The sequence below is a fragment of the Diceros bicornis genome, unplaced genomic scaffold (genome assembly GCF_020826845.1).
Source record: "Diceros bicornis minor isolate mBicDic1 unplaced genomic scaffold, mDicBic1.mat.cur scaffold_73_ctg1, whole genome shotgun sequence".
NCBI classification, from domain to species: Eukaryota; Metazoa; Chordata; class Mammalia; order Perissodactyla; family Rhinocerotidae; genus Diceros; species Diceros bicornis.
Window position 1 is genome coordinate 1427602 of NW_026691615.1, and position 13092 is coordinate 1440693.

The window sequence follows — 13092 nt, forward strand, 5'->3', positions numbered from 1 at the left end:
ATCTTTGGGAGCATTAAATGCAACACAGAGGCCAGAGAGGCATCTGTGAGCTGAATCTAGATGTCAGCCAATCAGCTTTGGGCAAGATGGTAACAGCTGGAAGAAGAAAATCCACTTATTTCCCTCGTCATTAAAAAGGATTCTTTGAGCATTTAATTGCACGTGATGTACAATACTGGATTCTGGATCTAAGATTCTCCCATGTGCCCCCTTCTTTCTATGGAGATAGAAGCCAAAATAGAGGAATACGTCAGCACTCATTTCCACAGGAAAGATGGATGGTGGCGTTGTTCTCATCCATATGTGACCACGGGTGGGGCACCGTCCATAAACAGCTCAGCTTCTTGTTCTTTGCCAAGAAACAGTGACAAGATGAATCTGAGGCTGTGGTTGGACAGGTGCAGTGTCTCTTCTGCGATAGAATTCTGATGACTTCCCCAGTTCCTCCTACTTGAGGGGAGAGAATATGGAGAAAAAGTTGAAGAGAAATGAACACCTTAGAAATTAACTAAAACTTCTAGCATGTCTAGAGATGACAAGATAGAATTTCACTAAGGTCCAAAGCTTGGTTAAGAGGTCCTAATATCTGACTCTGTTTACAGCCTTTTTCCCACAAAACACCATCTATGATGCTATCTTTATTTTATTTTATCTTTTTATGAACATTTACAGTCTGTTTGCAGTGTGGAAGGCCACATGCTAAGCACTTAATACATATGACCTCATTTAATCTTCACTCTGAGATAGATACTATTAGTATCCACATTTTACAGATGAAGAAACTGAGGCACAGAGACAGTAAGTGGCTAGTGCAAAGTCACACAGCCTGGAAGTGGTGGAGTTGGGATTTGAACCCACACACTGGGGCTACATTTAAACATGACAGTGACGGACCCCTTAAATGCTGCAGAGGATCAATGATGCTTATAAGATTGAATACGTGCTTTCTAGAATATAAAGTGTTGTCCAAGGATGAGGGATTATAATTATCTGCTTGGTGGTAGTCATTGGGTTCACTCAAAGCAGCGGTTCTCAAACTTTGGTGTGTATGAGAATCACCTAGAAAGCTAATAAATTACAGAGAGACTCAGACTCATTCAAGTAAGATGGAGTATTACTTGTTAGTATTGTTACTAGCTCTCCAGATGGTTCTGAGAACCACTGAGCTAAATACTCAAATTTTCCTAATGCAAAAATTTGTTTTTCATTCTTGTCTTGCTTGGAAGATATAGGACAAGAAACAGCATTGCCTACAGGGCAATATTAAGTATTTTCCCACAGCAACTGTCCTCATGGACTTCCAGGGGCTATTCTCTTTGGCCCTTGCACTGAACACTTGTGGCGCCAGACTCAGATCCTCTTTCCCAGGCCAGCACACCCACACTGCAGCTGCTGTGAGTTTCAGTTACTAACGACTTACAGCTTCCTCCTTCTCCAGAGAACTGCCTGTAGTCGAAGGAGCTGCCTCTCCAGAAAGGTTAAACCCCGTTCCCCAAAGGGCCAATGACTGAATGACACGCGAGCACAAAATGCTGGCCACCTGTCTCAAGGTGTTTCCAATTCCATGTTCAATTCACACTCCAGAGTCTCCCGTGGGATCAGGCTGAAGCCAGACTCCACCTGGGGCCACACCACTGCTGATATGCTCCATCCTGCCTCCCTCACTCTTCTTCTTCTCTTTCTCAATGAATCACAAGGATTCTAATCTCTGTCTTAGGTTCTAGTTTTGAAGAACTCAACCGAAGGCAGCCCCCCAGGAGACAGCTCGGGAGTGAGGGAACAAGATCACATGCAGGATGAGGAGGAGGTGCAGTGGCTGTGCTGGCTCAGCCTAATGTCCTGAATAAAGCTTGCGTCTCTTGTGACAGCTCCATGGGCACAGCCCCTAGGCCACGGTGTGGGACGAGCTCAGTTACAAGAGTCACAGCAATCAGGAATCTATGGCTTACCACCAAAGTGCTTAGAGTGTATTCATAGTCCTCTCCATCCAGATAATTTCACAAACCAGGGGTCGTTTTCATCAGATACATCCATCAAGATTTTACTCAAGAGTCAGCTTCTCATCGAGGCCCCTCATTGCCACTTATTTAAAACTGAGCTCCTCCCACTCCATGCATCCTTGATTTCTCTTCATTGCTCTTTTTTCTATAGCTTATATCACTTTGTAACATACTGTAAAATCCACTTTTTGTGATTTATCATTTGCCTCCCCCCTACAAGAATGTCAGCTCTGTGAGAACAAGGATTTTTGTCCATGTGTCCACTGCTCTTTCCCCAGCACCTAAATCAGTGCCTGGCACATATTAGACACTCAATAAATATTTGTTAAATGAATACTGCTAAATAAATTTAAAAATTTTTGCTAATTATCATTGGATATTTGTGGATGGACTGAAGAAAGAGAGAAAGAGAGTGAGAAAGAGCAAGAAGAAAGAAAGAAAGACAGAGAGAGGAAGATGGGAAGAGAGAAGGAAGGAGAGAGAGAGAGAGAGAGACAGAGATAAAGAAACAAAGAGAGAAAAAGGAAGGAAGGAAAGGAAGGGAGGGAGGGACGGAAGGAGGAAGAGAGGATGGGCGGGAGGAAGGGAGGGAGAGACAAAGAAAGAAAGAAGATCTCTTCTGGTTTTGGTCTCAAAAACCAGAAATTTCAGCTGTTTAATGCAGGAATGTAATGCAATTTCTCTTTTCTTTCAGATCAAGAAACCAGGAAGCTCCTGGTAGCATGAGATGTTGGGTTCAGACAAGGACATACCACCGCAGAAGAGCTGATCTTACCATTTTGGTGTGGGTAGTTGAGGGAGACACTTCAGTGCTTTCAATTTCAACCCCTTTCCTCATCCCAGTAAACCATTTCCTGTATTCCATTCGCACCTGAAAGTTTGAGGAATATAGAGGCTTGTGTTGTATCCAGAGCTTGGTTCAGGAGACAAGACCTTAAAGTAGGAGACTAAAGATATACATCTAAGCCCTACTCTCTACTGCTCTTTCATTGGTTTTCTGTATAATCTTGGCCATGCTTATGTTGATTCATTTTATTTAAATTCAACTTCCTCATTTGTAGAAAAGCTGCTTTACTAAATGTCAGACACCATATGGACTCTATATATGGTGGTGGTGATGATGATGATGATGATGAAGGTGATGATGGTGATGACAATGATGGTGATGGTGTGGGTGAAGGTGATGAAGATGGTGGTGATGACGGTGACGATAATGAAGGTGATGATGGTGATGATGGTGATGACAATGAAGGTTATGATGGTCATGATGATAATGATAATCAAGGTGATGATGAAGATAAAGAAGGTGGTGATGGTGATGATGATGATTATGATGATGATGATGATGATGGTAGCAATTACAAAAGTGATTGTGGTCATGATAAGGATGATAATGAAAGTGATGGTGGTGTTGGTGATTATGGTGATGAAGGTCACCAATTATTGAACATAGCCATGTTCAAGACACTTTATAAACAATGTATCATTTAGTTCTTACATGAGCCCAATGAGGAAGGTACTTCTCTTATCCCCAATTAAAGATGAAGAAGTTGAGGCTCTTGGAGGTAAACTGACTTGTCTAAGGTCACAAGGCCAGTGTTCAAAAATCATGTCATTCTTACTCCAGAGCCATCACACTAAGCCCTACACTAAACCACCCCTGTGATTCCATCAGTTGCCTTCTTTTAACCTCCTCAACACGTTCTTAAAAGATATTTAAGTATTTAATACTCAACATGATTTCATCAGGACACTTAAATTGTATTTTACTTCTTCTTTGTGTGAAGAGTTCCCAGCATTAATAAGGAAATAAAAGATGAAAGAGAAATTAATGAAGTGTTAAGATGGTCTCTTTGCCAATCTTAATTGCTGGTGGTTCCACTTAACAGCAAAGGAAAAAATTCAGGAAAACTGTTCCCAATCTTCTGTAAAGAGTAAAATTATGATAACGACCCTCACTGAGAACATAATATGTGCCAAGAACTGTGCTAGGAGATTTACATAGCGTTACCTCATTTAATTCTCAACTCTGGGACATAGTATTGCCACATTTTTGGGTGAGAAAACCAAGGCTCAGAGAGGGTAAGCAACCTGCCCAGGGTCACACAGCAACTCACTCAGTGGAAAAGTTGGAATTAGAGCTGAAGTCTCTCTGAGTTTGTGGTAGATTATGCCAAATATTCCAGTGCCCCTCCCTATAGTTCACCTCACTACCGAAAGATTATTCATCCTCTCTCTGGTGAATTCAAGTATGGCCATGTGACTTATTTTGGCCAAGAAAAGAGAGCTAAGCTGTGCTTTGCCATGATCTCCTTTCCCTTTGCCATAAGAATACCAACGTTCTAAAGGAGGGCTGCCCCCTCAGCCTACAACCCAGAGTGAAGACAATGTAGTTCAAGCCACAGCTGTGTCGCGTGAGTGAGAAGTAAACCTTTATTGTTGTCAGCCACTGAAGTTAGAGAGGGAGGGGCTATTTGTTACTACAGCATAATCTGCCTTATCCTGACTCATACATGCTCTGCTATGAACTGAATTGTGCCCCCCCAAAATTCATATGGTAAAGCCCTAACCCCCCAATGTGACTGTATTTGGAGCTATGACCTTTATGAAAGTAATTAGGGTTAAATGAGGTCATAAGGGTTGAGACCTGATCCGAGAGGATTAGTTATCAATTCCTTATAAGAAGAGACATGAACGCTCTCTCTCATTCTCTCTCCCATGTAAGGACACAGTGAGAAGGTGGCCATCTGCAAGCCAAGAAGAGAGCTCTCGTCAGAACCTGACTGTACTCACTCTCTACTCTTAGCCTTCCAGCTTCCACAATTGTAAGAAGATAAATTTCTGTTGTCTAAGCCACACAGTCTATGATATTTTGTTATGGCATCCCAAGCCGATGAATGTATTCTCTTGAGAGATATGTCAGAAAGCTAAAGGTTAGAATGCTATGAAACCCAGCGCACACGGCATACCCAAGCAGCACCTAAAACCTCTTCCCAAAATCAAGACAATCTCAAAATACAAACACGAAAGGTCAGAGAAGAGTGAGAATGTGAACAACCGTTCAACAAGCCTTCGGGACTAGGCTGGTGAGAGACAAAATTCTTAGCCTTACCTGGCGATTAAGGAGACAGTGTACCACAAAGAGAAAAAACCCCTGCAGGACATTGATGATGCTGAATGCGTAGGCAACGACTGATCTGATTGTCTCCCCGACTTCTTCAGCCATGAAAAAACCAAGGCCCCAAGGACAGCCCAGGATAAATAGCTGAGCGATTGCTTTAAATGTCATGACTCTGAAAAGGAAAAAGGGTAATAATAACTACCATTTATCAGATACTCCCTATTTGTTGGGCACTGTGCTAAATACTTTGCGTGCATTACCTTAGTGAAACCTCACAACAACCTTGTGTGGCTAAGTAACTTACAAAAGTCATATGGCTTGAGGATGAGGCAGAATCCATGTTTTCAGTCACTGCCTCTGAGAATAACGCTTTCTCCACTCTTTGTAAGTGATTTATCTGCAAAGTCTTTTACCTGGACCTATTGGAAGATTTGTGGAAAGTGCCTTCTAGAAATTTGTATTGAAAAATTTAGATGATGATGATATCATGACTTCAGAACATATCACAGTGTTGGATTTCTTTGAACAAAAATTATGGTAAAATGGAGTGGGGTTGTTGATGGCAACTGGCTGGGAGAGTTGATGCACATGAGTGCGTGTGTGTGTGTTTGCATGCATGCACATGCATGAGCCTGCACTCATCCACACATGTGTAGAAGCATGGGGAAACACCAAGATGTGTGATACTCTGACCATCTAGAAGAAACTGAGAAGAGAGGAAGAAAATGATGAAGAAGAGAGTAGATGAAGAAACTAAGGCTAAGAGATGCTAGGTTGGTCTGATAAGTAGACGAGATCAAAAGCCAGGGTCTGAAGTTGGACAGATATTCTTTGAAGTTTTGTCCACATGACTCATCAATGCAAGGTTCTTACCCACACTTGGATAAGATTATCAATTTGTTCCTCTTATCAATGAGGATATTAGTAGTGCCCACCACATAGGTTGGAGTTATGGGAATTCAATGAAATAATATTGGTAAATGCCCAGCATCTATCAAGTTCTTAGTTAATATTAGTTGTTATCATCTGTATTTTTAATAATTTAGATCAGCACCAGTGAGAATTGAGTTTACACAACCAAGGAGAATGGAAACCAAAAGTAGGTGTACTCTCAGGGGGGAAAAGGATACTACTCTTGGCATTAATTTTATTTGAAGAGTATGCTACACAGAGGAGGGACCCGATGAATATATGTTGAATAAAGAGATGGGAGAGTACATTAAGTTACCTGAAAATTATAGTTTTTACTTCTTCTGTAAGTTTTCTCTCATGTACTCTTCATCTAGCACCAGGAAATTTTATATCATTTTTTTTCTTTCCTAGGCAGAGTGTCCTGTAGGAAAAATCTGTAGATACCATTGATTCTGGTACCTTCTTACCTGGTATCTTGAATGGTGGAAACTTCTTTATTGAGGGAGGAAAGTTTGCTTCTCAAAATCCACAGAATTTGGAAGTAGAGCATCAAGTTTATCTGTGGAAACAGCATAGAAAATTGACTTGGAGTTTTCTTTTGGGGTCATGTCATGAAACTGAACTTGAGGTGGACTCAGGAATCTTTTCCCAAAAGATACAGGTTTCATAAGGATGATATGGACATATGCTCTTGTATTTTATACAGCACACTCTATATAACCAGTGGCACTTGGTGCTTGATTAGCATGACTATATAATTTATCATTCAAACCAGGACACTTTGAAAGTGGAAGAGTGCTACTCATATCTATACCAGGACAACAGACATAAATACGAATTTCCTAGCAAACAGGAAACATGTCACTCTATGCAAAGTAGATACTTGCTAAATATTGGTTGAATGAATGAATGTAGAATTTTTGAAAGAATGCCCAGCAAAGGGTAATATTATATCAAAACAACTGGTGAGCTAGGGAGAAGTCAAGGAAAGACATGTGAAAACAGTATTTCCAGTAAGAGGAGTTGATCATATTACACTATATTTCCTTATCTTCATCTTATTTCCACTTCAGCAGATAAGAAACATACTCTCTCTGCTTGGCCAACCCAGCGTTGACCAACACATACTGTCACTGGTCACCTACCAAGATAATGACTGCCACTGGCCCCATGAAGCTCCAGATGAACCCTTTATCAAGCTTGAGCCAGCAGCTGTTGAGAGAAAGATAAGGATTAGCTGTTTATTCCTCAACAGAAGACAAAGGACTTGAATTCAGGTTCCTATAGCAGGATCTGAGCAGTGTCACAAGGTGATTAGTTCAGACCTGGATTTTAGATAGAATGGGACATGAGTACTCATGTGACACAAGCTCTGAGTCTCTGTTTCCCCAAGTGTAGAGTGGGGCTAACAAAAGTATTGAAAAGATTAAATGATTACTGTAGCTAGAGACCAAGTCTTGAAGTCACGCAGTGTCAGTCCTCTGACTGTTCATCTCCTTCAATAGTGTGTTATCTATTCTGGGTCATTTGCCCCTCCATATAAACGTTAGAATCAGTTTGTCAATACCCACAAAATAATTTTCTGGGATTTTTATTGAGAATGCATTGAATCCACAGATCAGGTTGGGAAGAATGTCGACTTTTTGACAATAGCGAGTCTTCCTATCCGTGAACGAGGACTCTCTCCCCATTTTTTTGAATCTTATTTGATTTCTTTCACCAAAATTTTCCTTGTATAGATCTTGTAGGAAAGATTAAATGAGATAAAGTGCATACAGTTTTTGGATACAGTTCCCGTCAAAGAGTTAGGTTCAATGAATGTAGGTATCCTCATAATAATGATTGCTATAGTAAGAAAGAGACTAAAAACAATAATTTAACTACAGCTATCAAAACTACCAACACTAATTAAGCATATTCCATATACCAAGTACTTTGTTGCCAAAATACTTTGTATTCTATCTTGACTTATGTTGTCAAAGGAAGTATAACTTATTCTGAAAGGGGACCTGGCAATAGAAAACTGGTAAAGGTAACAAGAAATTGCCAATGCTCAGTGGGTACAAAAGCTCCCACACTTAGCTCTATTCCAAGGATTGAAAACTATGACCCATGGGCCAAATCCAATCCACCGCTTGTTTTTGTAAATAAAGTTTTATCGAAACGCAGCCATATTGTCTATGACTGCTTTCACACTACAAGGGCAACGAGTGGTTGCCACAAAGACCATACAGCCTGCAAAGCCAAAAATAGTTACCATGTGGCCCTTGATAGAAAATGTTTCCCAACCCTTGATCTACCTGGCAGAATCATCCTGGCAGGACATAGAGTTCAAGCTGGAGACAGAGCATCTCTTTGACTTCAAGAGGGACAGCCTCATACATGTTATTTTACATATGCACACCTATTTCATAACACCAGGCCCAGTGTTAAAATGGTAACTTTTTAAATGAACTTTGCAGATGCAGAGCTTTGCAAACTTTTTTAGTGAGGCAGCAAAATACAGCTATTAAGAGCACTGCCTTGGGAATTCTGACTTACTCTCCTTTTAGCTGTGACCTTGAGAAAGTTTATTAAATGCTCTAAGCCCCAGATGTCCTGTGCATGAGGTAATAAACAGTGCCAACATCACAGGGTTATGGGGAAAATGAGTTCAGATACTGCATATAGGAAGTACTATCTCTGATGCCTCACAGATCTTTGAGATTTGTTGCTATCGTTGTTATTCTTTACATTTTGGAGATTAGACTCAACCTATTCAACCTACTCTTTCAGAACCCTACAGAACATAAAGCCCACACGTTCTTAGTGTGGGGTCATGGATATGCTTTATCTTTCCCTGAATTTCCTGAAGTTGTTCAAAATTTTGTGTGTATGTACATTTTCCTCAGGAAATAGATGCTGGATTTCACCAAAATTCTCAAAGGGATTCAACCCTAAAGATACTGAGAACCACTGCTCTACGGACTTCCAAGAGAAAATCTGGAATTCAGATTTAGAGTTTAGGCTTAAAGAAGGACTTAAATTTGAAGTGTAATTCACAATTGGAAATTGGACTTAAAATTCCTTTTTTTTTTTTTTTTAATTTCAGATCCTGTATTGGCCATGGACACCACTTCCACCATAAATGCAAACATCATGCTTACTGAGTAAATGTTCCATAATTTTTGTGTCCTACTGTTGCAGACACAGCCACAATCAGAGCTGGAATCCCGTAGCCAAAAGGGTACATGAACCTCTTCTTGAATCTGCCTGCACTGGTGTAGTTGGCCACCTTGAGATTCCTAACGGTGAGGAAGAGGTGTAGCCCTTCGAGGAGCATCCAGGTGAAGGAGGCCAAGTAGAGATAGTGCAACACTCCAGCGATGATGGAGCACAGCACCTGGAGGGGAGAGGAGAGTTAGGAATGTGGAGATGATGTGGTCTGTACCTGAACGTATCCTCCGCACTTATCATTCCCTGGACGCTGGCCTGGAATTTCAATTCCCAATACCTGTGACATTTTGCGTGGGGGCGATACATTTTCTGGGGGCTTTCACTGGCCATTGAAATATGCTTACTCTATGCATAGGACAGGCCAGAAGTGCCAAGGAATGAATGCCGTGGACGCAGCCCTCAAATCCATGATGGAGGAGAGTTGGCAAACAAATACTCCATTGATCTTGCCCTTTCGGTGGGTGTGACATATGAAGGTGTTACCTTTATATGTCAGCTTGACCGGGCTAAGGGCTGTTAAGATGGCTGGTAAAACATTATTTCTGGGTGTATTTGTGAGAGTGTTTCTGGAAGAGATTAGCATTTGAATCAGTAGACTGAATACAGAAGATCACCATCACTGATGAGGGTGGGTATCATCCAATCCTTAAGGGCCTGAACAGAACAAAAAGTTGGAGGAAGGGAGAATTTGCTCTCTCTGCTTGAGCTGGGACATCCATCTTCTCCAGGCCCTGGACATCAGTGATCCACTAAAATTTTATTTACAGGGGCCAGCCAGGTGGCGTCATGGTTAAGTGTGCGTGCTCTGCTGCAGTGGCCTGGAGTACGGATCTCAGGTGCGCACTGACACACTGCTTGTCAAGCCATGCTGTGGTGGCATCCCACTTAAAGTGGAGGAAGATGGGCACGGATGTTACCCCAGGGCCAGTCTTCCTCAGCAAAAAGATGAGGATTGGCATTGGATGTTAGCTCAGGGCTGATCTTCCTCACACACACAAAAAATTTATTTACAAAAACAGATGGTGGGCCAGATTTGGCCTAAGTAGTGTAGTCTGCCAACCTCTGCTCATTTTCAAATGAAGAAACTGAGGCCCAGAGAGGTTAAAATCTCACCCAAGATCACACAGCTAGTGAAAAATAAAAATGGATTTGAAACCCAAATTGTCTCCAGAAAACATACTTACTCTTAAGCATAGCACCATACTGCCTCTCAGGAAAAAAAAAATGGGGCTCTCATAAGCTGCTGGCTGTGAGATCATAGTCTTTTAGGGTTAAAAGGAGCCTTAGAGAATATCCAGCTCCAATTCTTCCTGGATATGATGATAACCATGATCGTGATGAAGAGAAACGTTAACATTGTTCTATGAGTGATTAATCCAGACTCTTTCTATGTTTTATCCTGCTAAGTCCTTACTAGAGCCCTACGATGATGCCCATGTTTTAGAGAGGAAGTTTAAAAAGGAGAAATTACTTCAACAAGGTCATATAGCGACTAGAATGCAGAGTAGAGATTCAAGTGCAGATTTGTGTCGCAAAGTCACTGTCCATCAAAAATTCAAGCCTCCCTCCACCCTCAATTCTAGAATATAGATTTATCACTAGGATGTGACTTCCCAACCAGGGATCGCATTTCCCAGCACCCCTTGCAGTTAGGTGTGACCATGTGACTGAGTTCTAGCCAATAGAATGTGAGAGGAAGTGATAAGCACCGCTTCCTGTGACTCTGCCATGTTCTTTTCTCCTTCTAGTTGGCTAAAATGGAAAGGATCCCAGGATGACTTTGGAAGCTGTGTATGGAAGACAGAAGAGCCTCCATCAGCCTGAGGTTGGAGGATAGATACTTTTCAAACCTATTTGCTCATACATAGGGAAAAATTAACTACTCCTGTGATAAGCCATTGACATTTTGGAGTTTATTTGTTACAGCAGCTATTGTAACCCTATCTAATACCATCAGTCTGTCTCTCAATCACTTTGCTAAATTGCCCCTCGAAAATATGGGTCCTGTTCAAAGTTATACAGGAGGGGAGCTGACATGGGAACCCTTGCTTTTTCCCCTTACACCATCACTGCTGATTATTGCTTCTCTCCTCATCTTTCCTCAAGAAAGATGGTTAGATTTTCTTATGACAAGGAGATAATTTGGTTAAATCACCTACCTCAGGCTCAGTTTTATCAATGCCTGTGAGGAAGAGGAGGTGGGCCAGGAAGAGGCAGATGGAGAGCTGCAGGTGGAGGGTGGTGCTGGTGTTCTGGATGGATCGGCAGAAGAGGAAGGTGAGGGCCGCCAGGAGGAGACACAGCAGAGAAAGGCTCAGTCCTACATAAGTGATCACAGTCAGAACAGGATCCACCTATGAGCCACCAAAAGAGGAATCTGTTATAGTTTCCAACTCTTCAGTTATGTTCCTGATGGAGAGTCAGATGGGATTCCCAGTTCAGTCCCTCACACAAGTCGCTTGATGCTCCCATTTCAAAATAGGAACAGTAATAGCATTTGCCACAAGGAGTTGCTGAAAAACCGAAACTGCTAGACTGGTGCTGTTCAATAGAAATATGTAAGCCACATGTGTAATTTTAAATTTTCTAATAGCCGTGTTTTTAAAAACGTAAAAAGAAACAGGTCAAATTAATTTTGATAATGTATGTTCAAAATACTGTCAGTTTAATGTGTTGGATATAATATAATCAATATAACAATATAACAAAAATATAACCAGTTCAAATTACAATCAATGTAAAACAATTATTAATGAGATATTTGATATTCTTTTTTCCATATTAAGCCTTTGAAATTCAGTGTATATTTTATACTTACAGCACATCTCAATTCAGGTAGTATATTTTCAATGGTAAAGTGAAATGTAGTCCTTCTAAACAATAAAATTGCATTTAATGGAAAAATATTGTACACTGCTTCTTAATTTAAATAAATTAAATGAAATTAAGAATTTGGTTCTTCAGTCACACTAGCCACATTTCAAGTACTCAACAGCCACGTGTGGTTGGTGATCCTATAGGACAACACAGTATTTAAAAGTAATCTCTATGAGGGTTGGTATTTCTTTAAGTGTCTTGTGCTCTGCTGTATCCCCGGTGCCTAGAACAGCATCTGGCATACAGTAGGCACTCATATATGAACTTGTGGAATGACTAAAATGAGGCCATGTATTTAAATATGCTATATAATGGTTGTCATACAGTAAATATTCAATAAATCGGAGCTAAAAAGAAATAAGGGAAGAAGTTAGGTAAATTTCTTTAAACCTGAGCTATCCTAGACATAGTTGGGACCTAGGAAGTTTAGGGGATTATGCTTTTTCATTGGTGACAGTCAGCTGCCATCCTTCTGATCTGCCCAGGAAGGTTTAGCTGTAAGTCTTTCTTGCAGAGTAATTGATGTTTTTGATCCCAGATCACCTTGGACCTTTCTACCGTAGGGGCTGATAACCCAACTTTCCAATGTCTGAGAACTTTCTCTACTAGCTTGAGCTCACTCTGCCCACGCCCATGAGAGCATCAGGGAATTAATGTCCCCTGGATGCAGTTTTCAACAGTGACTGAAGGGAGGTGGCGTACAAACACTTCAGCTCTCTCACTGTTCAGTTAAGATGACTCTGAGGTGTGTCTTCTACATTAACTCCCAGAGTCCTCCAGAGGGAATTAACTGTCAGTCACCCACAGTGGTAACTGGCTTGATAATGCTCTCTGCATTGGCTTCTGTCCTTTTTCCATTTCACTTCCCCAGTCTCCTACTGGTGCTTCCTGGAATTACCTTCCACTTGACTCCTTATCTTAGAGGCTTTTTCTAAGACACGGAGAGGACTTCCCAGATTTCTAGAC

At 41.1% G+C, this 13092-nt stretch overlaps 1 protein-coding gene across 1 annotated transcript in view; it reads right to left on the minus strand.

Annotated features, from left to right (window-relative positions):
* Positions 1-363: 363 nt before the first annotated feature.
* The window catches only part of LOC131403619 (adhesion G protein-coupled receptor E4-like), a 51356-nt gene continuing 38627 nt past the window's right edge, over positions 364-13092 (minus strand). The window contains exons 11-17 of the mRNA XM_058538052.1: positions 11409-11603; positions 9180-9415; positions 7179-7245; positions 6501-6592; positions 5113-5293; positions 2776-2871; positions 364-450 (exon numbers count right to left, since the gene is read on the minus strand). Coding sequence (XP_058394035.1) covers positions 448-450; positions 2776-2871; positions 5113-5293; positions 6501-6592; positions 7179-7245; positions 9180-9415; positions 11409-11603 — 870 coding nt within the window. The 3' untranslated portion in view covers positions 364-447. The remainder of the gene's footprint in view (positions 451-2775; positions 2872-5112; positions 5294-6500; positions 6593-7178; positions 7246-9179; positions 9416-11408; positions 11604-13092) is intronic.